Source organism: Ranitomeya variabilis, chromosome 3, assembly GCF_051348905.1.
Source record: "Ranitomeya variabilis isolate aRanVar5 chromosome 3, aRanVar5.hap1, whole genome shotgun sequence".
NCBI lineage: Eukaryota > Metazoa > Chordata > Amphibia > Anura > Dendrobatidae > Ranitomeya > Ranitomeya variabilis.
In genome coordinates this window covers 138093438-138115726 of record NC_135234.1, presented here as the reverse complement: position 1 = coordinate 138115726, position 22289 = coordinate 138093438, and the positions used below count along the sequence as shown (strand labels likewise).

At 43.9% G+C, this 22289-nt stretch overlaps 1 protein-coding gene across 3 annotated transcripts in view; it reads left to right on the top strand.

The window, feature by feature from the left end:
- Positions 1–22289, top strand: part of DHRSX (dehydrogenase/reductase X-linked) — a 531490-nt gene that overhangs the window by 349783 nt on the left and 159418 nt on the right. For all 3 annotated transcript variants that reach the window (XM_077294698.1, XM_077294696.1, XM_077294697.1), the window contains one exon: positions 17355–17562. In XM_077294698.1, the coding sequence (XP_077150813.1) occupies positions 17355–17562 (208 nt within the window). The remainder of the gene's footprint in view (positions 1–17354; positions 17563–22289) is intronic.

Below are 22289 nucleotides of genomic sequence, written 5' to 3'. Positions count from 1 at the left end.
ATTATTAAAGGGAATCTGTCAGCAAGATTTCACCCCCAAAACTATTTATATATGCAAGTAGATCTTTCAAAGACCAGTCCAGCGATACATTTACATTAGTGATGAGCGAGCATGATAATAAAGTATCTTCAGCATGCCTGTTTGTTAGGGTACCGTCACACAGTGCCATTTTCATCGCTACGATGGCACGATTCGTGACGTTCTAGCGATATCGTTACGATATCGTTGTGTCTGACACGCTACTGCGATCCGGATCCCCGCTGAGAATCATACGTCGTAGCAGATCGTTTGAAACTTTCTTTCGTCGTCTAGTGTCCCGCTGTGGCGGCATGATTGCATCGTGTGACACAGGTTGTATACGATGTGCGCACAGTAACCAACGGCTTCTACATCGCAAATACGTCATGAAATTATCGCTCCAGCGCCGTGTATTGCAACGTGTGACCGCAGTCTACGACGCTGGAGCGATAATCATACGACGCTGCAACGTCACGAATCGTGCCGTCGTAGCGATGAAAATGGCACTGTGTGACGGTACCCTTAGGCAATCCCTGCATGTGTTGTGGCTGTCGAACAGCCACGAGACATGCAGCCATGGCTACTCGGATATAGTATTTGAGCACGCCGAAGATACCCTATTAGCACACGTCCCTCCTACATTTTAGCTGTCAATAGTTTGGCTGATCATTTGACTGGTAGCTGTCTTGCCCAACTCTCCCATATACAAGTGCTCTTGTTTTGCCAAGTTTTCATGTGTTTTGTGTTAACCTTATCCGAGCACGCTGGCTCATCACTACTTTACATGGCCAGTCCATTCCACTGATACTGAGAAATCATCATTTGGTTTAATATGAAAATGAGGCAGATTATTAAAGAGCTATCTGTAGATCTGAAGCTTCTGTCAAACCAACTCTACACCACACCAACCCAGCCTCCGCCTGTCACGGGAAGCCTAGGTAGGCAAGAGCTAATAACCCAGGCCCCTGCGATTTCCCTCAACTCTGGGAAACCCTGACTGACCCTTCTCCCAGAGTTTACACTGATGGTGTGCATGTCTGGGCCTCCACCCTCAACCTGTCTCCTGTTTCAACCTTAGGCTGAAACCAGCACCCACCACCCAGTGAAGAGACCACACACCAATACCCACAGTTAGCACAGACAAGGATAACGGAAAATATGCACCACGCCGCAGTCACACAGGAATACACTATAAGTGCACAGGGCAACACAATACAAATAAAGGAAGGAGAAAATATGACAAAGGGAAATACACCACCGGATACGAAACTCCTTCTTCTAGACCACCACTCCAGACCGAGATAATCAAGCACACGACAGAAGCTATAATCGGCGACGCCCAAAGCCCAGCAAAACTATTTAAAGGCAGTGGGCGTGACTCAGCCCTCAACCCGAGTACCAGCCAGATTAACCACGGATAATCTGGATCGAATCTAACCGGCGCCACTGAGCATATAGCGGAAGAATGAGGTATTACCGCTGTCTGTCGGATGCCCTAGTGTGAACAGCGTCCAAAATGACAGTACCCCGCCTTCTACGAGGGACCTCAGGGCCCTCACGACTTATAGGACCCGGCTTGTCCGGATTGCGGCGGTGAAACATACTGACCAGCCGGTCCGCATGTATGTCCGAAGCTGGTACCCAAGACCTCTCCTCCGGCCCATAACCACGCCAGTGTACCAAGTACTGTAATGTGTGGCGCACCACACGAGAGTCAACCACCTTGGAGACTTCAAACTCTAAATTGCCATCCACCAAGACTGGAGGAGGCATTGGCACCATGTCCACAGAACCCACCACCTTTTTTAATAAGGATCTGTGGAACACGTTGTGAATCTTATATACCGTAGGGAGCTCCAATCGGTAAGCTACCAGGTTAACGATGGTGGCGACCCTAAACGGACCAATAAACCTAGGACCCAATTTAAGGGATGGTATTTTAAGTCTTATGTTTTTTGTGGACAACCACACCCAGTCACCCACACCCAGGTCCGGACCTGGCACACGTCTACTGTCAGCCACACGTTTGTACCTAGCACCCACGCTCAACAGGCGCTGTTTCACTTTCCTCCAGACGGATGACAGTTGTGCTTCTAACATGTCCTCCTCCGGAATGCCGGATGAGCCCTCCTGACTCAAAGTACAAAATTGAGGATGATGCCCGTAAACGCAAAAGAACGGAGACTCCCCAGAAGATTCCTGGCGGTGATTATTTATGGCAAACTCAGGCAAAGGAAGGAACGTCGACCACTCCTCCTGGTTGTTGGAAACAAAACAGTGTAAGTACTGCTCCAAATTTTGGTTCATACGCTCAGTCTGACCATTTGACTGAGGATGAAACGCCGAAGAATGCGACAACTTGATCCCCAGCCGTGAGCAAAATGCTTTCCAAAATTTTGCCACAAACTGAGTATCCCTATCAGACATGATGTCAGACGGAACCCCGTGAAGTCTGACCACCTCCTGCACAAATACCTGAGCCAGAGTCTTAGCGTTAGGCAACGAAGGCAAAGACACAAAGTGCGACATTTTTGAGAAACGATCAACAATCACCAAGATGACCGTGTTCCCAGCAGAGCGAGGCAAGTCTGTAATAAAATCCATGGAGATCTCCGTCCATGGCCTACTGGGTACCTCGAGAGGAAGTAGTGTGCCAGCAGGACGGGAGCAGGGCGTCTTAGCCCTAGCGCACGTGGTGCATGCTGACACGTATGAGACCACGTCCTGTCGGATTTTGGGCCACCAAAACCGATGCGACACCAACTCCAAGGTACCCCTAACCCCTCGATGGCCAGCCAGGACAGCATCATGATGCTCACCCAACACCTTTAGGCGAAGATGGAGCGGTACAAAGGATTTGTTAACGGGAAGCTCAGGTGGTACCTCCTCCTGAGCCTCGGCAATCTCAGCCTCAACCTCGGTCGTGAGAGCCGAGACCACTACACCCTTTTGGAGGATGGGTACCGGTTCTTCCCGAGGTTCTCCCCCCGGAAAACACCTGGACAACGCATCTGCCTTAGTGTTTTTAGACCTAGGTCGGTAAGTGACAAAAAAGTTGAACCGCGTGAAAAACAATGCCCAGCGAGCCTGCCTGGGGGACAGACGCTTGGCTGACTCCAAATACAGCAGATTCTTATGGTCGGTAATAACAGTAACCTGGTGAACCGACCCCTCCAAAAAGTGTCGCCATTCCTCAAAAGCCAACTTGATAGCCAACAACTCCCTGTTGCCTATATCATAGTTACGTTCAGCGGACGACAGTTTCTTGGAGAAATAGGCGCATGAACGCAAGTCGCTCAAGGATGAGCCTTGAGACAGCACCGCCCCCACTCCAACCTCAGATGCATCGACTTCCACAGTAAATGGTTTCGATACATCTGGTTGCACCAGAATGGGAGCTGAGGCAAAACTGGTTTTCAGAAACTCGAATGCGCGCACAGTAGCCTCAGACCAGTACCTTTTTTTGTCATGTCAGTGAGCGGTTTAGCAATGATAGAAATTTTTTTAATAAACTTTCTATAATAATTAGAAAACCCCAGGAACCGCTGGAGCGCTTTTAGGTTATCAGGACGTTCCCAACGCAGCACCACTTGCACCTTAGCGGCGTCCATTTTGAACTCAGAAGCGGACACAATATAACCCAAAATAGGCAACTCCTGAACCGAAAATACACATTTCTCCAGTTTAGCATAGAGCTTATTCTCTCTGAGCAGCTGTAACACCTGCCTAACATGCTCTAAATGAGTATCACGGTCGCATGAATAGATGAGAATGTCATCAAGGTACACAATAACGAATTTTCCCATGACATGAGAGATCACATCGTTTATGAAATGCTGAAAAACAGCAGGCGCGTTTGTCAAACCAAATGGCATCACCAGATTTTCAAAATGACCCTAAGGAGTATTAAAAGCCATTTTCCACTCATCACCTTGACGGACTCTTATGAGGTTGTACGCCCCCCTGAGGTCAAGCTTAGAGAACCACCTAGCACCAGCCACCTGATTAAACAGATCAGGTATCAGTGGCATAGGGTATGGGTCACGAACCGTAATCTGGTTTAACTCCCTGAAATCCAGACACGGGCGTAATCCGCCATCTTTCTTCTTAACGAAGAAAAACCCCACTGCCACAGGCGAGGACGAAGGCCTGATGTGCCCTTTGCTCAGACTCTCAGCGATGTAGTCTTTTAAGGCTTGCCTCTCAGGACCAGAGATGTTAAACATCCTAGCTTTCGGTAATTTGGCCCCTGGTTTTAGCCTAATAGTACATTCATAGGGGTGATGTGGTGGCAATTCTGAAGAAGCCTTCTCACAGAACACATCCGCGAAGTCCTGCAGTGACTCAGGAATGCTAGGAGTCACAGCGGACACACATGTGGCCAGGCAATTCTCCTGGCAAAATCTGCTCCACTGAATTATGTCCTGAGTTTTCCAGTCAATCACCGGGTTGTGTACAGCCAACCATGGAAAACCCAGAACCATTTGAGCAGGAAGATTACTGAGCACCTTACATGTAACTTGCTCAGCATGTAGGACCCCAATGTGGAGTTTAACCTCAGCCACAAACTCAGTAATCTCCCCCTGTGGGAGAGGAGCGGCATTGATGGTGACCACCCGGATAGGATGAGGCAGTTTTTCGATCCTGAAACCGGCTGTTCGTGCAAACTCCTCATCAATGAGGTTAGTGGCTGAACCACTATCCACAAACACAGTAATAGGTAGCTCTCTGCCAGAGACCACAACCTTGGCAGGGAGCATGCATTGACAAACCACTATGGAGGATGTGCATAAACTCAGATCGGCCTCCTCCACACCCTCTGAGCTTCGTAGTTTTTCCACCATTGCGCTTTTCTTAGATAGCAGAGGACAAGTTTCAACATAATGACCAGTTTTACCACAGCAAAAACAGGCTCTCTGCTTCCTGAGCAAAGGGGCAAGATGCTTCACATGTGACACCCCTGCGATCTGCATAGACTCCGTGGGCTCACCTGCAGCAACCTCACGTGTATCCACGCTCTCTTCCATAGGCGGCGTCTCTTGCACCCCCTGACGCAGACGGCGATCAATATGGATAACAAGACTCATAGCGGATTCTAGAGAAACAGGAGTCTCATACATCAGAAGGGCTTTTTTAACCCTTCCTGAAACCCCATGAACAAACTGACTCCGCAGTGCAGGATCATTCCACTGTGAGTCTACCGCCCAGTGGCGAAATTCAGAACAATAATCCTACGCCATACGCTCCCCCTGGCAAATAGCACGAATTTTAGATTCTGCTCGCCCCATTCTGTCAGGATCCTCGTAAATGAGTCCAAGAGCAGAAAAAAAACTCTCCACTGAGTAATATGCAGCAGAATCAGATGGTAAAGAAAACGCCCATGCTTGAGGATCCCCGTTCAGTAATGACAACACCAGACCCACACGCTGAGCCTCATTACCTGAGGAGATAGGACGCATACGAAAATACAGTTTACAAGATTCACGAAAAGTAACAAATTTACTGCGTTCCCCAGCAAACCTTTCAGGCAAAGGAAACTTTGGCTCAGCAACTCTGCCTGCAGATTCAGCTTGCACATTAGATACTACTAGACCCTGTTGCTGAACTGCCCCCTTCAGCTCAGTGACCTGCAGGGACAGCGCCTCCAACTGGCAGGTTATGGAAGTCATGGGATCCATGGAATACAAAAATATGGCCAATTATAATGTCACAGGAAGCCTAGGTAGGCAAGAGCTAATAACCCAGGCCCCTGCGATTTCCCTCAACTCTGGGAAACCCTGACTGACCCTTCTCCCAGAGTTTACACTGATGGTGTGCCTGTCTGGGCCTCCACCCTCACCCTGTCTCCTGTTTCAACCCTAGGCTGAAACCACCACCCACCCACCACCCAGTGAAGAGATCACACACCAATACCCACAGTTAGCACAGACAAGGATAACGGAAAATATGCACCACGCCGCAGTCACACAGGAATACACTATAAGTGCACAGGGCAAAACAATACAAATAAAGGAAGGAGAAAATATGGCAAAGGGAAATACACCACCGGATACGAAACTCCTTCTCCTAAACCACCACTCCAGACCGAGATAACCAAGCACACGACAGAAGCTATAATCGGCGACGCCCAAAGCCCAGCAAAACTATTTAAAGGCAGTGGGCGTGACTCAGCCCTCAACCCGAGTACCAGCCAGATTAACCCCGGATAATCTGGATCGAATCTAACTGGCGCCACTGAGCATATAGTGGACGAATGAGGTATTACCGCTGTCTGTCGGACGCCCTAGAGTTTCAACAGCGTCCGACATGACACCGCCTGCTTGAGTTATTGCCTCGAGGTCAAGTGATTTCAGGCAAACGAGTCATAAGTTAAGTAAGAGGAGGTGGTGCTGGGTGGAGAATAGAGCTGATGTGACGAAGGTTTCAGCCTCATTTGTATGTCAATTGAAATGCTGATTGAGGAATAGACTGGCGATGTAAAGGTATTGCTGGAATTGTCTTTCAAAAATCTACATGCACATATAAATAATTTGGTGGTGGGGTGAAAATCCGCTGACAGATTCCCTTCAAGTCCCTCCTACATTTTAGCTGTCAATAGTTTGGCTGATCATTTGGCTGGTAGCTGTCTCGCCCAACTCTCCCATATACAGGTGCTCTTGCTATGCCAAGTTTTCATGTGTTTTGTATGAGAGAGCAGCTGCCATATGTTTCTGATAGTGGCTTACCTCTAGAAAATGAAGAGAGCGTCAGTTTGAAATTGGACATACTGGATCCATATCTTTCACAACAGCATATGTCTAGAAGAGTTGGAGGCACACGTACCCATTAAAATGTCAGACAACTTGTCGATATTGTTAGTCTGTTGCAGGGGTGGGGAACTTCAAGCCCTAAGGCTATTCACGTGGCCTGGGCAGATTCCTGGGAACCACAGTGCTTGGCCGGTGGCTGTGTTTTGATAGCCACTGGCCTCTTAATTTCTTCTTGCTCTGTGAGCACACACATGCAGTGATCAATACGGAATGCTGAGGTGCGTGCAGTGAAAGATTACTTCCTGACACCAGTGCCAGCGTCAGGACGTACCTTGTGGGCAGAGTTGGAGTGTAATTTGTACGGCCCCCGAAGGATGGTATAAATATCCAAATGGCAGCTCCTCACCCCTGGCCTACTATGTAGGCAGAAGCTTTAGACTAAATGCACACAATTCTTATTTTCACTGTATAATAAAGTAACAGCTAAGTAGATGACATTTTAATAATCTCATCTACATATTGCCGACATTTTCCATGTATAAATTTGCAGCATATCAATTCTTTTTGCAGATTTTCTTTGCAGATTTCAACCTCTGCATTTCACAGGGTGAAGTCCACTGCACATGTACAGCAAAATAAACATGTAACATGTGCAGAATGTGCTGTGGAAATGCTGTGGATGTGTTAAAGAAAATTTGCATCATACACACACTGAAGACAGGAAGGATACCTGCTGGTTTGTGCAGGGAAAATCCTCAGCAGACTAGCGGGCCAGTGAATTTATAACCCTCATTCACTTGCTGAGAACTTAGAAAGAAATACAGTGAATATATACCCTGCAGTAAGTAAATAGTAGTAATACTCGGTTAGCACTGTTTTGACCGTAGCAGCACATGAATGCCACCCCAACGCGACAAGGTGCACCCAATCAGGATGGTCACGGTGGGATGGCTTTTTTATTCTCTTTTGATCATAATGGTGTCATCTAAGTGCCCTATGTTTTTGACATTTATTACCACTACTTATGTACTTACTGTAGGGTATCTGTTTTTAGTCTAGGTTTTGACTGTTAATGGCCATAGTGTGAATGTGTTGGCCCGTGTTTGTTTGTTTTTTACAGAAATATGATTTTTAAATTTCCATCATAGTCATTCTGTTCTGGATTTGTCATGGATTTTCACAATGGGCATTACCTCTTTCAATGAAAAATTGGGGAAATTTAAAGTGAATCCATATCAAAATCAGTGTGGAACTGTAAGGCTATGTGCACACGTTGCGGAATTGCCACGGAAATTTCAGCAGCAATTCTGCAACTCCCTGCCGCTGGAAATACGCATGCAAAATTGGCATACATTTTCCCGCTAAACACTAGCTTTTTCCAAGCGATCTGTAGCATCGCTTGGAAAACTGATTGACAGGTTGGTCACACTTGTCAAACATACTGTTTGACAAGTGTGACCAACTTTTTACTATTGATGCTGTCTATGCAGGAAGGTGAGAATATCACGATTATTTATTTTAATTCTTTTTTTTTTACAGGTATATGGTTCATAGGGCCTGGAGGAGAGTCTCCTCTCCTCCACCCTGGGTACCCAACCGCACATGATCCACTTACTTTGCGCATGGTGGGCATAGCCCCATGCGGGAAGTAAGCAGATCAATGCATTACTATGTGTGCGTAATCGCCACGATTCCACACAAAGAATGAGCATGCTGTGTATTTTTCCGTGATGCGATTCCCCCGCTGATAAATATGCAGCATTAGCACAGCATTGCGGAATCCCATTGAATTCAATGGGCTGTGTTGTGTATGCGGCAAAAACGCATACAATCCACAACATGTGCACATAGCTTAACAGATTTTTTCATAAATTCAGCCCTCATTGACAACAAAATCTGATCCCGAATGTTTCCATCTCGTGAATGTGGTCTTGAAGCAAAACAACAGATTTTAGCGTAAAATCAGAAAAGCTATTTAGAGTATTTGTGTCCAGGCTCGGACTGACCCATAGGGTAACAGGGGAATTCCCCAGTGGGCCCCTGTGCAGTTCTGGGGCCCCAACCCCACTGTATGAGCAGTACTTGGCATAAGTCACTTGATTCACTCTGTACAGAATAAAGCAGCATCTCATCATTCATTATGCAGGTGAAGTGTGCCCCCCCCAAAGTCAGTGTTACTGGTGGACCATTGGCATCCCAGCTTGACACTGTCTCTAACATTTTTGTTGCATGTTCCACTAAAATGTCGCAAACTTTCAGACCTATATAAAATCACTCCAGGTTGAGACTGATGTACATTTGTGCTAACATTTTACTCAGTTAATAAATAACATCTGGAAACAATAAATCCACCCACAACAATGAACAAAAGAAGAGGCAAACAAGTGAATACTTATAAAATAGACTTTCAAAAAGTGCAAATTAAATGGAGAATAAGGTACAAATTAAAAATAAAAACGAGAAAAAACAAAAAGCACTTTAAGAAAAAGGCACAAATTCAATCATGAGCTGAGCGTTATGTGTGCAAACAGTTTGCTACTTTACAGACCTCCGTTACAGATCGTCTATCTTTCTAATATACCCAAAGGACCCTTTGCTCACTACTTGGAATGCCCCTTCTAGTTGTAAATAAGGACAGAAAATGTATCAACCTCGAATCTCGGCTGTCTACTTTTTATTAACTTTAATAGGAAATGAATGACTTTTTTTCCATCACTGTATTTTAAATGAGCACAGAGAAAAAAAAAACTTTTATCATCTGTGACAGATGGTAAGTACTAATCAAATACACCATGTTCCGAATTATTATGCAAATGACATTTTTGTCTGATTTTCCTAAATGGTCGGTGCAAATAACAGTCTGTCTAATAAAAGTCATCACCCGTTACATTATACATCGAATTTTATTGAAGAAACCTCCCAATGATAACAGTATAATCTCCAAAATGAATAAAAACTCAAAATGCACTGTTCCAAATTATTAGGCACAGTAGAATCTCTAAACATTTGATATGTTTTAAAGAACTGAAAATGCTCATTTGTGGAATCTGCAGCATGAGGAGGTCACATTCACTGAACAAAAAAGCTATTTAACTCCAAAACATCCTAACAGGCCAAGTTACATGTTAACATAGGATCCCTTCTTTGATATCACCTTCACAATTATTGCATCCATTGAACTTGTGAGTTTTTGGAGAGTTTCTGCTCGTATTTCTTTGCATGAAGTCAGAATAGCCTCCCAGAGCTGCGGTTTTGATGTGAACTGCCTTCCACCCTCATAAATCTTTTGCTTGATGATGCTCCAAAGGTTCTCTATAGGGTTGAGGTCAGGAGAAGATGGTGGCCACACCATGAGTTTATCTCCTTTTATGCCCATAGCAGCCAATGACTCAGAGGTTTTCTTTGCAGCATGAGATGGTGCATTGTCAGCATGAAGATGATTTTGCTCCTGAAGGAACGTTTCTGTTTTTTATACCATGGAAGAAAGTTGTCAGTCAGAAACTCTATATACTTTGCAGAGGTCATTTTCACACCTTCAGGAACCTTAAAGGGCCCTACCAGCTGTTTCCCCATGATTCCGGCCAAAAACATGACTCCTCAACCTCCTTGCTGACATCACAGCCTTGTTGGGACATGGTGGCCATCCACCAACCATCCACTACTCCATCCATCTAGACCATCCAGGGTTGCTCGACACTCATCAGTAAACAAGACTGTTTGAAAATTAGTCTTTATGTATGTCTGGGCCCACAGCAACCATTTCTGCTTGTGAACACTGTTTAGGGGTGGCTGAATAGTAGGTTTATGCACCACAGCAAGCCTTTGAAGGATCCTACACCTTGAGGTTCGAGGGACTCCAGAGGCACCAGCAGCTTCAAATATCTGTTTGCTGGTTTGTAATGGCTTTTTAGCAGCTGCTCTCTTAATCCGATGAACTTGCCTGGCAGAAACCTTCCTCATTATGCCTTTATCAGCACAAACACATCTGTGCTCAGATTCAGCCACAAATCTCTTAACAGTACAATGATAACTCTTAATATCTAATGTTTTGATCCCTTGATCAAGGCATTGGACTATTTGATGCTTTTCGGCAGCAGAGAGATCCTTTTTCTTTCCCATGTTACTTGAAACATGTGGCCTGCTTAATAATGTGGAACTTCATTTTTAAGTAGTTTTCCTTTAATTAGAATCACCTGGAAAACTAATTATCACAAGACTGATTTCAGTGATCCATTGAGCCCTGAGACACAATACCATCCATGAGTTTATTTGAAAAACAAAACAATCAAATCTTTATGACACTTAAATCCAATTTGCATAATAATTTGGAACACGATGTAAGAAAGTATGATTGAAACACTGACACTGTGAAGTGTCAAAAATGCCCTGTGGGTGATAGTGATCCTCCGGTAAAGCTTGGATGTGTGGGTAGTGTGTGTATGATGGCCGGCTTTTGACAGATATGTAATATGAAAGGAGTATAATTAGGTAAAGAATATAGGCCGGTGGACATCTGCCAGACACCTTCGGAAACTCAATACTGTAAATGAATTTTAGGGGTCTCATTACGAAGGGTATGAAGTGACTACATTTACATTCCTTGCAGTATAATATACAGTAGTATATGGAATTACCATCTATATTCTATATTTTACTTTATTATTGCATTTTTTACTATAGCTAAAACTAACCTATATCCTCTTATAAATGTGAAGTGAATGGGATTTATGTTTCCTCCATTCCAATCTGCTGTCTTTACTAAGCTGCGGAATGTGTCATCCATCACAAGTTTCTCTATTTGTCTTGTGCACATCTCTCCGTATAGTGGAGCTAATGTGCCATTATTATGAGTAACCGTCTGTTTGCGGCTCTGTGATGTCCCACGGTTATATGAGATTGCTCACACCTAGAATAATCTTTCCCTCCCATTGGTGGCCAGTGACTTTGTTTTATACAGGGTTTTGATTACAGTGATAAAGAGATAGAGGCACTGTTTACTGGTGAGAAATGTTGTATCCTCTAGTAAGGAGATGAAATCAATATGTGAAGATGTCGTAATTCATTGTAAAAGAACATTTTGTGGATAATGCTATGTAGAAGTGTATATACTAACAGCATCCATTCCTTTAAAGGGTTATTCCCATCTTCATTGTGGTCTTAATTGAATAGTGCTTTTGAAAATAAGTATTTTCAATAATTCTTCCTCCCTCTGATTAATGTTTTCATGGTTTGTTTATTTTTTATTTTTGGTTTATTGTCCAGAGCACTGGCCCGAGGTCTAGCATTGGTGGTCGAACATCTGCAGTGCTTACAAGCTCTTTCCAATAGAGCTTGTAAGTTCTACTGTGAAGCTGACTGGGATTTCTGAAGCACACTGTTATTTCTTGATCCCACCCAGCATCAGTGCCACTGCGCTCTTCCGATGCTGCTACATGAGATAGAGACAGCTTTACCTAGCATCAATGCCACTGCACTCCTCCGATGCTGCCATGTGAGATGTCCATGCCTAGCATCAGTGCCACTGCACTCCTTCAACGCTGTCATATGACATGCGTATGCGTAACTGTAGTGCCACTGCACTACTCCAGCAATGCAATATGAGATGGGTATGCCTAGCTGCAGTGCCACTGCACTCCTCTGACGCTGCCATATGAGATGGTATTGCGTATACAAATATATAAAGTGGGCACCATCCACTAATAAAAGTATTATATATTCGTGGGATCACCTACTGTATATGCATGAGTAACCAAGAGCAAAATAACAAAGAGAAAAAAGCACATGCAAAAAATTCAGGATCACCATAATGTTTACAATACAAAAAGTTTTTATTATTGGTTTATTTTATTTCTGGTTTGGAAAGAATCAAAACTTTTTGTATTGTTAACATTGTGGTGATCCTGAATTTTTGCATGTGCTGTTTTCTCTTTGTTATGAGATCGTCTGTGCCACTGCACTCCTCCGACGCTGCCATATGAGATGGGTATGCCTAGCGTCTGTGCCACTGCACTCCTCCTACGCTGCCATATGAGATGGGTATGCCTAGCGTCTGTGCCACTGCACTCCTCCGACGTTTCAATATGAGATGGGTATGCCTAGTGTCTGTGCCACTGCACTCCTGACGACAGAGTCCTACTAATAATTATGGACACTGATCCCTTTTAAATATCCTCCCAGATGGTGACACGGTGTAATAGAGAATTGTATCCATTATACATATTTCCTACCATTATAATGTGGAGCACTTTAATACACTTGAGTGGATGATTCATATTTGGGAGTGGTTTGGGTAACAGTGGTATATAATAATAACAATCATCTGGGATTTGGAAAAGGAGAACTTCAAATAATGAGCTTCTCAAAAGAAAGGGACATCTGCATCTTAAATTATCTCAAGACTTTCCCCAAATTTTCACTAAATATCCTTTGTGTAGTAAATTTAATTTAGTGCCGTGTTCAGAAATAATCCCTTTTAGTAACAGCATGCATTTGGTATGAGAACATTTGAATTTTTGTTATAGTTTTACCCCATCACAACTTTGCCGCGCTAATTGCTATGTTACATTTTTGGCACATTATGATAATTTGTCGCCATTTGCACTCCGGAGAAAAGGTAACCTTCAGACAGATTGCGTTTTGCACAGCCTATTTTCCTCTGTGTAATATAAAAGCCCAATGTTCGACTCATTTTCTCTAGAACAACACTTTACAGACAATCTGCCATTACGCTAACACCTGCTCTTTGGATTTTTTATTATTCCTCCACCACTTTATTTGAGAAACTACATAGTCAATAGATGCTAACAAATTCCAAACTACAGAAAGAAAATTAAGGCCTTCTAAAATCACAGAGAACGTCGCCATGAAAAACGTGCATAAAAGTTAATAGCAGTCTGAGTCTTTTCAAAATCCAGTATAAACTAAGGATTAAACTGTGGGTTCACCTTTGGCTGACTTACAAAACATACAAGTAACCACTATATGCAATGGTCAATTAAACGGAGCGTATAATTTGATAATTACACACAATTTATTTCTACATTTTTGGTGGTAATTATTGTCCACATAAAAATAAAACACTGAACTATTCCAGTTTTCATACTTTCAACTAGAACACACAAAACAGCTGCTAATTTATTTTTTCTGTCCCTGACAAGCTTTGCTGTTTTGACTGGCCAGAATTAGCAGAGCCATCTCATTGTCATTAGTAGCCATATCCATGTTACTGCTAGAAATCTAATAAAAGTAGCACAGTAACAATATACACACAGATTAGGCTCTGTATGGCTTTACCCTGTCACTACCTGGTGTCTGGGGAGGGGATATGTACAAAATCACTTTCCCGAGACTATAATAATCTGTAACATATCTCTGACAACGTCTAGTCATCAAAATTGCTTTAAAACATTCCCATTGTGCTGTATTGTCCCTGCAACAAATATAGGAAGGAAATGTAGCCACCCAGGGAAAGTTTTGACTTACATCTAAACATAGAAATAATACTTAGAATTTGTCTAATATTTCCATCTGTTCATTGCATGTATGGCAGACCCTCACCAATCACTCACATCTCAGAGGCAGAATCACTGAGCTCACACCCAGAGTGCTGTATGGGCTCAATATAAAGTCTGTACACTCATACAGCACTCTGTATACAGGCTCAGTGCGTCTCTATTGCTGGAGCTGAGCAATTTTTCCTACCTGAACAGCGCACAATGGGATTTTTGAGCAATAGGTAAGGACCCAGATGCCACCAATCTGTCACAAAAGATGGACATATTGGAAAAAAAGAACAAAAGATAGGTATACGTTCATGAAAATGAAGTTAAAGAAAGTCTATCATCCTAAAATGCTAAATTGGCATATTCTTGTAGGGAGCCTAGCTCCTGTAAAAACCATACTAGCACTGTACATGGTACTGTATCTGAAAAAATAACTTTTAATTCATATGCAAATGATGGGTGAACCTTCATGTGGTCAAGAGTGTGCTGCACCGTTGTAAGGAGGAGAGCCAGCCTTGGTGTGCCTTGTCCGGGACGAGTCCGGAACCATCGGTGCTGTCACCCAAGTTGCAGGGGAAAGAGCTTAGTGCCCCGGACAGCCCTTTGAACTGGAGATCAGGGGGGCGTGAAGGGTATAAGAGGGGAACAGTGCACGGAAACAGGAGCTCGGTTGGCGGGAAGCTGTAGTGTGCGGAGGCAGAGTGAGAGCCCTCATTCTGTACAGTCAGGACAAAGTAGGCTCAAGTCAGAGAGGCCTACGGAGACTTACCGGAGATTGTAGGAAGAGACGACATCTAAGAACCCTCACATCCACCCCCGTAGTGTCACTGAACATGAGTGAGCCCTCCCCATGACCATTCCACCGGGGACACGGTTTTAGACTCGACATCCCGGCTGTGAACCGAGTGCGGCCATTGTACGTATACTCTCCCACCTGTATTAGCGTTGTGCCGAGCGTGACCCATCGTGGAACCAGGACCCCCAACAACACTGGAACCCAGGACCCATCTTGGATCAGGACGCCGCCGGATTCTTCAAGCGTTCAGGCCGGAACGCCACTGCTATCTTCAGAGAGACTGATCCGCAACACTACCGGACTGATAAGTTTGTCACCTTTGTACTTTCATCAACCCTTCATTGCCCCTGCTATACCTTCGTCCACCAGACACAGTTTTATTAGTCTTATCCTCATTCGCTTTCTCCCTGCGTGGAGTAACACTTTCATTAAATCCCCCTGTTAACCTTTGTTATGCCTCTGACCGTTACTGCATCCTGGTACCTGCTCACACCGTTACGCCACCTCAATTGTGTATTGGGGAACCTCCGCTATGTTTAATTGCCAGTACTCACTTTCCAGAGCGAGTACTGTCTGAATGCTGACGGTGTGTGTGCACATGTGTACTGACATTTCCTGTTCCTTTGATGGGTTGCAATCTCCTCCATTTGCTGATGCCACTACCTACACTACTATACTTTCAGAGAGGGGTTTTCTCACGCTGCTCGCTACACTTCTGGGTGTAATAGTGTAGCAAGCAGCATCAGCAGAAAGAAGACAGGGAAGACAGCACGCCCCGTCACTGTGCACGCTGCCAGGGACAGGCAATGTCGGTACACATGTACACGCACACCATTAGCACTCAGACAGTTCTCGCTCTGGGAAATGAGTACTGTCAATTAGACACAGGGGAAGGCCCCGATATGCAACTTGGTACTGTCAATTAGATGTGGGGGAAGGCCCCCGATATGCAACTTGGTACTATCTTTAGACGCAGGGGAAGGCCCCCCAATATGCAACTGCGTACTGTCAATTAGATGTGGGGGAAGGCCCCCGATATGCAACTGTGTACTGTCAATTAGATGCAGGAGAAGGCTCCCGATAGGCAACTGCGTACTGTCAATTAGATGTGGGGGAAGGCCCCCAACATGCAACTGAGTACTGTCAATTAGATGCAGGAGAAGGCCCCCGATAAGCAACTGCGTACTTTCAATTAGACGCGGGGAAGGCACCCAATATATAACTGCGTACTGTCAATTAGGTGCGGGGGAAGGCCCCCGATATGCAACTGTGTACTGTCAATTAGATGCGGGGGAAGGCCCCCGTTAAGCCACTGCATACTGTCAATTAGACGTGGGGAAGGCCCCCGATATGCAACTGAGTACTGTCAATTAGATGTGGGAGAAGGCCCCCGATATGCAACTGGGTACTGTCAATTAGATGCGGGGGAAGGCCCCCGATATACAACTGCATGCTGTCAATTAGATGCGGGGGAAGACCCCCGATATGCAACTGTGTACTGTCAATTAGACGCGGGGAAGGCCCCCGATATGTAGCTGCATACTGTCAATTAGACACGGGGTAGGCCCCCCGATATGCAACTGAGTGTTGTCATTTAGATGCAGAGTGAGGCCCCCGACATGCAAATGAGGTGGCGTTTTGGTGCATCAAACTCATGTCCATGGAAAGGTGTATTATAGCTGTCTCATTTACATATGAACTAAACATTTTGTCAGTCGTTCATGACATAAAACCAGAATTAGCGCCTGAGCTAAAGAATGTCTTAAGCCTGAACATGCTGCACATTTCCAAGATCTAGAAAAGTCCTGCTTTGAAGGCATGTCCTATTGTCAACCTAGAATAGCCCACCCCAGTTATCCTCAGGATTGGTTGGAAATATTACCATTAACTCAAAGACATTTCTAGACTTTATAGTTGATTTGTCTCTGCAGCTCACAATACAAGCTGCACACATAAATCTTTGTTCTGTTGAGGCTGGTGTGTTAGCTGCTAAAACTCATGTCAGAATACTTGTGTACTCCTGCAATTACAACTTAAAGGATTATACTGCCGTACTGATATGGATTTTCAGGGTAAGTACACAAGCCCCATCAGGTCTAAGCTAACTCCTAATGTATGCAGTTTGTATTGTGAAGTCTGGTGTGGTGACCGATCGGCTATTATTACTTAGTACAGATGTTTTTCTACTCCAAATGGTAATTACAGTTGTGTTTTATTCCACTGTATATCTCATGTAATAAATAACTATGCCCACTCACCATCTGCTGTACCTTTTTTTGTTTCTTGTAGCTGGTGTCATGTTTTTCCCAGAGCGAATAACTGAAGATGGCTTTGAGGTGCACTTTGGCGTAAATTATTTAGGTCATTTCTTACTGACAAACCTCCTCCTGGACACTTTGCGGAAGTCTGGTACAAGTGATTTCAATGCTCGGATCGTCACAGTTTCTTCAGCCACCCACTTTAATGGGCAGGTGGACTTTGAGGCTCTACAAAGCAGGTAAAATCTAGAAAAGAACTACATTTAACCAAAATGAGTTACGTCACACAATACAGCGACTACTGAAAATGGGCCTGAATGTCAATGTGAATGGGATAAAATCTTCTACACCTGTGCAGATGCAGCAAGACTCCTGTAGGGAGCGCCACTGAGCACTTTCATGTTCTCATGTTCTAAATTCGGCATATAGACCCGTATTTATCACTGTGTCTGCTCCTACTTTTTAGACACACTTTTCTGTACTGTCTAATATTTTTCAGTCTTTCATGTGGCAAGTTTATTAACCATTTGTGCTAAAATATATAGAATATATTGAATGACAAGTCATGCTTGTCAGTTTGAAAAACTGGATTGAAATGTGGCCATGGCTTACTGCTCAGCCAGGATAAACTCGCAATGCTCATCATTGAATTAAAGACCATTTTTTCTTGTTTTTGTTCTTAAGTAATGAAAAAAATAAATTGTTTGTGTCGCCATTTTCCAAGACCTTTGACGCTCTCATTTTTCCATCGATGGAGCTGTGAGGGCTTCTTTTATTGTGTTAAAACCTGAACGGTTTATAAATACAACATTTTGATTGGTTCCTATTGCTTTTTTTTTTTTTTTGCAGAGTTGTAGTGACTGAAAAAACACAAATCATAGGTGTTTCTGTTTTTTTTTTCCTCTATACAGCATTTACCAATCAGGTGAATTAATTTGATGTATTGATAGATCAGACTTTTACGTACACAGTGATATCGTACATGATCCATAGGCCGGGATCTGTCACATGGCTGATAATACAAAATGACTGTTCATACCAAGCACAGGCGCTCAGTGCACCCTTGGTGTGGCCGAGAAGTTCAGTGCATCTTCACACCTATTTGTTTTCCATCTATCTCTGCCCTCCTCTTCCTTGAGTGCCAGCTCTGACTTTAGAGACGCTGTTGGAAACATAGATGAAAAACAAGGGAAGTCTGTCTGCACAAAATGACGGTTAAAACAAAGTATACAAGCTCAGTGTACCCTTGGCGTGGCCAAACATCTAAGTACAGGTTTACACCTATTTGATGAAAAATAGAAATCTTGCAATTTTCACACTGGCCAGTGGGGCTTTTTTAGAATGTAATTTTCATAAAGGAAACAACATACTGTATATACATAGCCACAATGGCCAGACCCAGCTCTATATTATGTTTTGAAGCTAGTAATTAGCGTGTGCAAAAGTCATTGTCTATCCTGTGCTATCAGCTGTATATAAGTGAAGTTACGTGATGTCCTCACAACCCTTCCACACAAACATTATGATGCCACCAGTAACCCCTCCGTAGAATTATGCTCTCCACACGATACGATGGACCCCACAAACTCCCCTATACAATATAATAACCCCCACAGTCCCCCACACAAAGTATGATGGGCCATACAGCCCCCACACAATATAATGCTCCACAGTGCCCGCACGCAAAGTATGACGGGTCCACAGCTTCTCATTCACAGTGTAATGAGCACCCACAGCTCCCCCACACAGTATGATGTATGCCACAGCCCCCCGCAATTAGTTTGATATCTTTAACGGCCCTCCATATAGTATGATGAACCCCAGAGCCACACACAGTACGGTGGACCTCACAGAACCCCACACTTAGTATGATGCTCCCACAGCACCTACACAGTATGGCTAGGTTCACTTTGCGTTAGTGCCATGTGTTTAATGGATCCGTTAAACAGATGCGCTAACGTTGATGCCCAAAATCTCTTTTTTTCTACAATCGAGTTAACGCATGCGCTAACGCATGGTACCATTGCTTCGGCATGCATTAGTAATGGAGGTCTATGCACAATTAACGTGTCCGTTCGCTGTGCGTTAGACCTAACGTACCTGAAAACGCGATAGACCGCGTTTGAAGGTGCGTCAGAAAGTAACAGACCATCGCTAATGCATGCCGATTTTGACATGCGTTAGGATGCGTTACGATAATGGATGGCAATGGGTGCGTTATCGTATCCGTTACATCGCGTTAGGGCCACTTAGTAACGGATCCGTTAAACGGATGACAGAGTCAGAGTTGGAGTCACGGTTGGAAATCAGGGAAATTGAGGAGTCTGAGTTGGAGGTTTGGCTTACTGACTCCACAGTCCTGCATAGCACACCACACATAGTATGATGGTCCACATAGTTCCCTACTCGCTGTATGATTATTTTTCTTACCGTGATGAAGTCAAATTCCCTAACAAAGTGGTTTACAAGTTTCATAACTTTCCATGCTGGACAAAATTCTAAAGCAAAAATTAAAAAAGCTAAAGCCTAGTTATTCTTTAAATAAGGCCGGGGTCACACTAGTGTATGGCATCCGATGCGATCTGCTAATGTCACTCGGCTCAAACTCTGCTGCATGAGACAATCACAGCACAGCTGCGGAGGAGACTGAGAAAGTAATGTCTCCATCTCCTCCATTGCCGGGGTCACGCTGCACTCGGATCACATCCGAGTGCAGTCCGACGTTTCACACGCATCCATAGACTTGTATGGGTGCGTGCGATCTGATTCTCGGGTGCAATCACAGCGTGCTGCTCTTGTTTTCTCATGGTGAATCGGCATGAGAAAATAATGGCAGATCTGAGCTGCCCCATAGTTTAACATTGCGCCGAGTGCAATGTGATGTTTTATTGCATAGCACTCAGACATGTTACACACATGTACATTTACAATTGTACAATTGAAGGTTACATGACCTTCAATTGTTGATATATTGATAACTGACAAATACCATGTTTATGATGATTGAGATACTACAATGCCGCTGTATGCACTGTGACACTGCCTGGTGCTATGTTTGTCTTTGTATTGTATGGAAAAAGTGATAGAAATCTTAGAATGAAAAAAAAAAACAAGAATCAGCAGTAGAATTGTTTTAAAGGTCGAAATTCACTTTAGGAACTGATTTTTATTAATCCAATGTATCCTGAGCCTTATAATAACACAAAAGCCCAAACGCTGGGCTCCGATCTAGTAATCTGCCTAATATACACCCCGTCTTGCGAGGGTTGAGAACTTACAACACTTACTTGTCATTGTCCACAATTTTCAGATGCTGCTATATACCGTACTGTATGGGAAGGATTTAGGATTTGGTGCGGGTCCATCTACTGAAAAACCACAAAATACCCAAATGCACCATCACCGAATCATTCATGATGGATTTCACCTTGTTCTTTTTTTAATTGTTTAATTTAGATAATTGCTGTCATTTGTCTGTTTATTTGTGACACTCCATATGTGAACTGAATAACAGTAATAATGGGTTCTGTAGGAAATACAAAGTTCTGTTTGCACATTATTGCAGTAAGTTGTTAGAACCTCAATGTAATATTTAGGGTCTTATACTCTGAATGTTCCTGTCCGATATCCTTCTGAGACATACTACAACGTCATCGTGATGCAGAATGCAGTTCGGTCCGTCTGTTGAAGAAAATATAACACAAGAAAAATTAGGTCACTTCTAGCTACTCTGGAGAAAATGGCAAGGCGAGTAATAGCTCTTGGCAGGAAAAAGGGTAATGTGTTCTGGAGTGTTTGTTTCTCCTATAATCACCTCTCTCAGCTGGTGACCTTGGGAGAACCGAAATCACAAGTCACTTCACATTACTCTGCAGTGGATGTAGATCGTCACCGAGACAGCTGAGCTTATAGCTAAAGACTGCTAGAAGAGGGTCAGTTATGATCATCAAAAATCATCAAAAAATAATATTCCATAATATTCCTGGATTGCACAATAACAATTGTTATTATTGAAAGTTGATCAAAGACATTAATTAAAAAAATGTTTATAGTCACTGATTCCAGATCACTATTTTTTCTCTATTTGCTTTATATGTTCTAGTAGCACTTTTGTTATTGGTGACTCTCAGCTGGGTGGCCTCCTGTTATGATCCGGTGACCTTGGAGCCGCATGAAACTTTCTCTGGAGTAGGTGGAAACTGTACTGACCGCAGATCCTGAACTAACACCGCAACTAGAAGTAGCCGTGGGGTGTGCCTAACAAACCCTAGACACCTCGACACAGCCGGAGGACTAAATACCCCTATAGATGGAAATAGGAATACTACCTTGCCTCAGAGCAGAACCCCAAAGGATAGGCAGCCCCCACGAATATTGACTGTGAGTAGGAGAAGAAAAGACACACGCAGACAGAAAACAAGATTTAGCAAAAGAGGCCACTCTAGCTAAATAGGAAAGGATAGGACAGAATACTAAGCGGTCAGTATTAAAACCCTTCAAAACATATCCACAGCAGATAATACAAAAAATTCCACAATCTAACTAAAGACGTGGAATGAATATCTGCAACCCCAGAGAATCCAACAAGACTGAGAAAATACTGACACAATCTAAGCTGGACGAAAAACACTGAATAGCACAGAATTATTAAGCACACAGCATGTGTGTCACAGAAACAAAACCAGACACTTATCTTTGCTGATTTGGCAGAAAGGCAGGAGGAACCAGGCAGAGGTCCAACACCTCCCAACAACAATTGACAACTGGCAAGGACTAAAGAATCCTGCACACCTAAATACCCCAGTCAGAACTGCAATCAGCAGAAACACCTGACCAGGACTGAAACCCAGGGACAACTGCATTACCACCTACCACCACCGGAGGGAACCCAAAAGCAGAATTCACAACAGTACCCCCCTTGAGGAGGGGTCACCGAACCCTCACCAGTGCCCCCAGGCCGATCAGG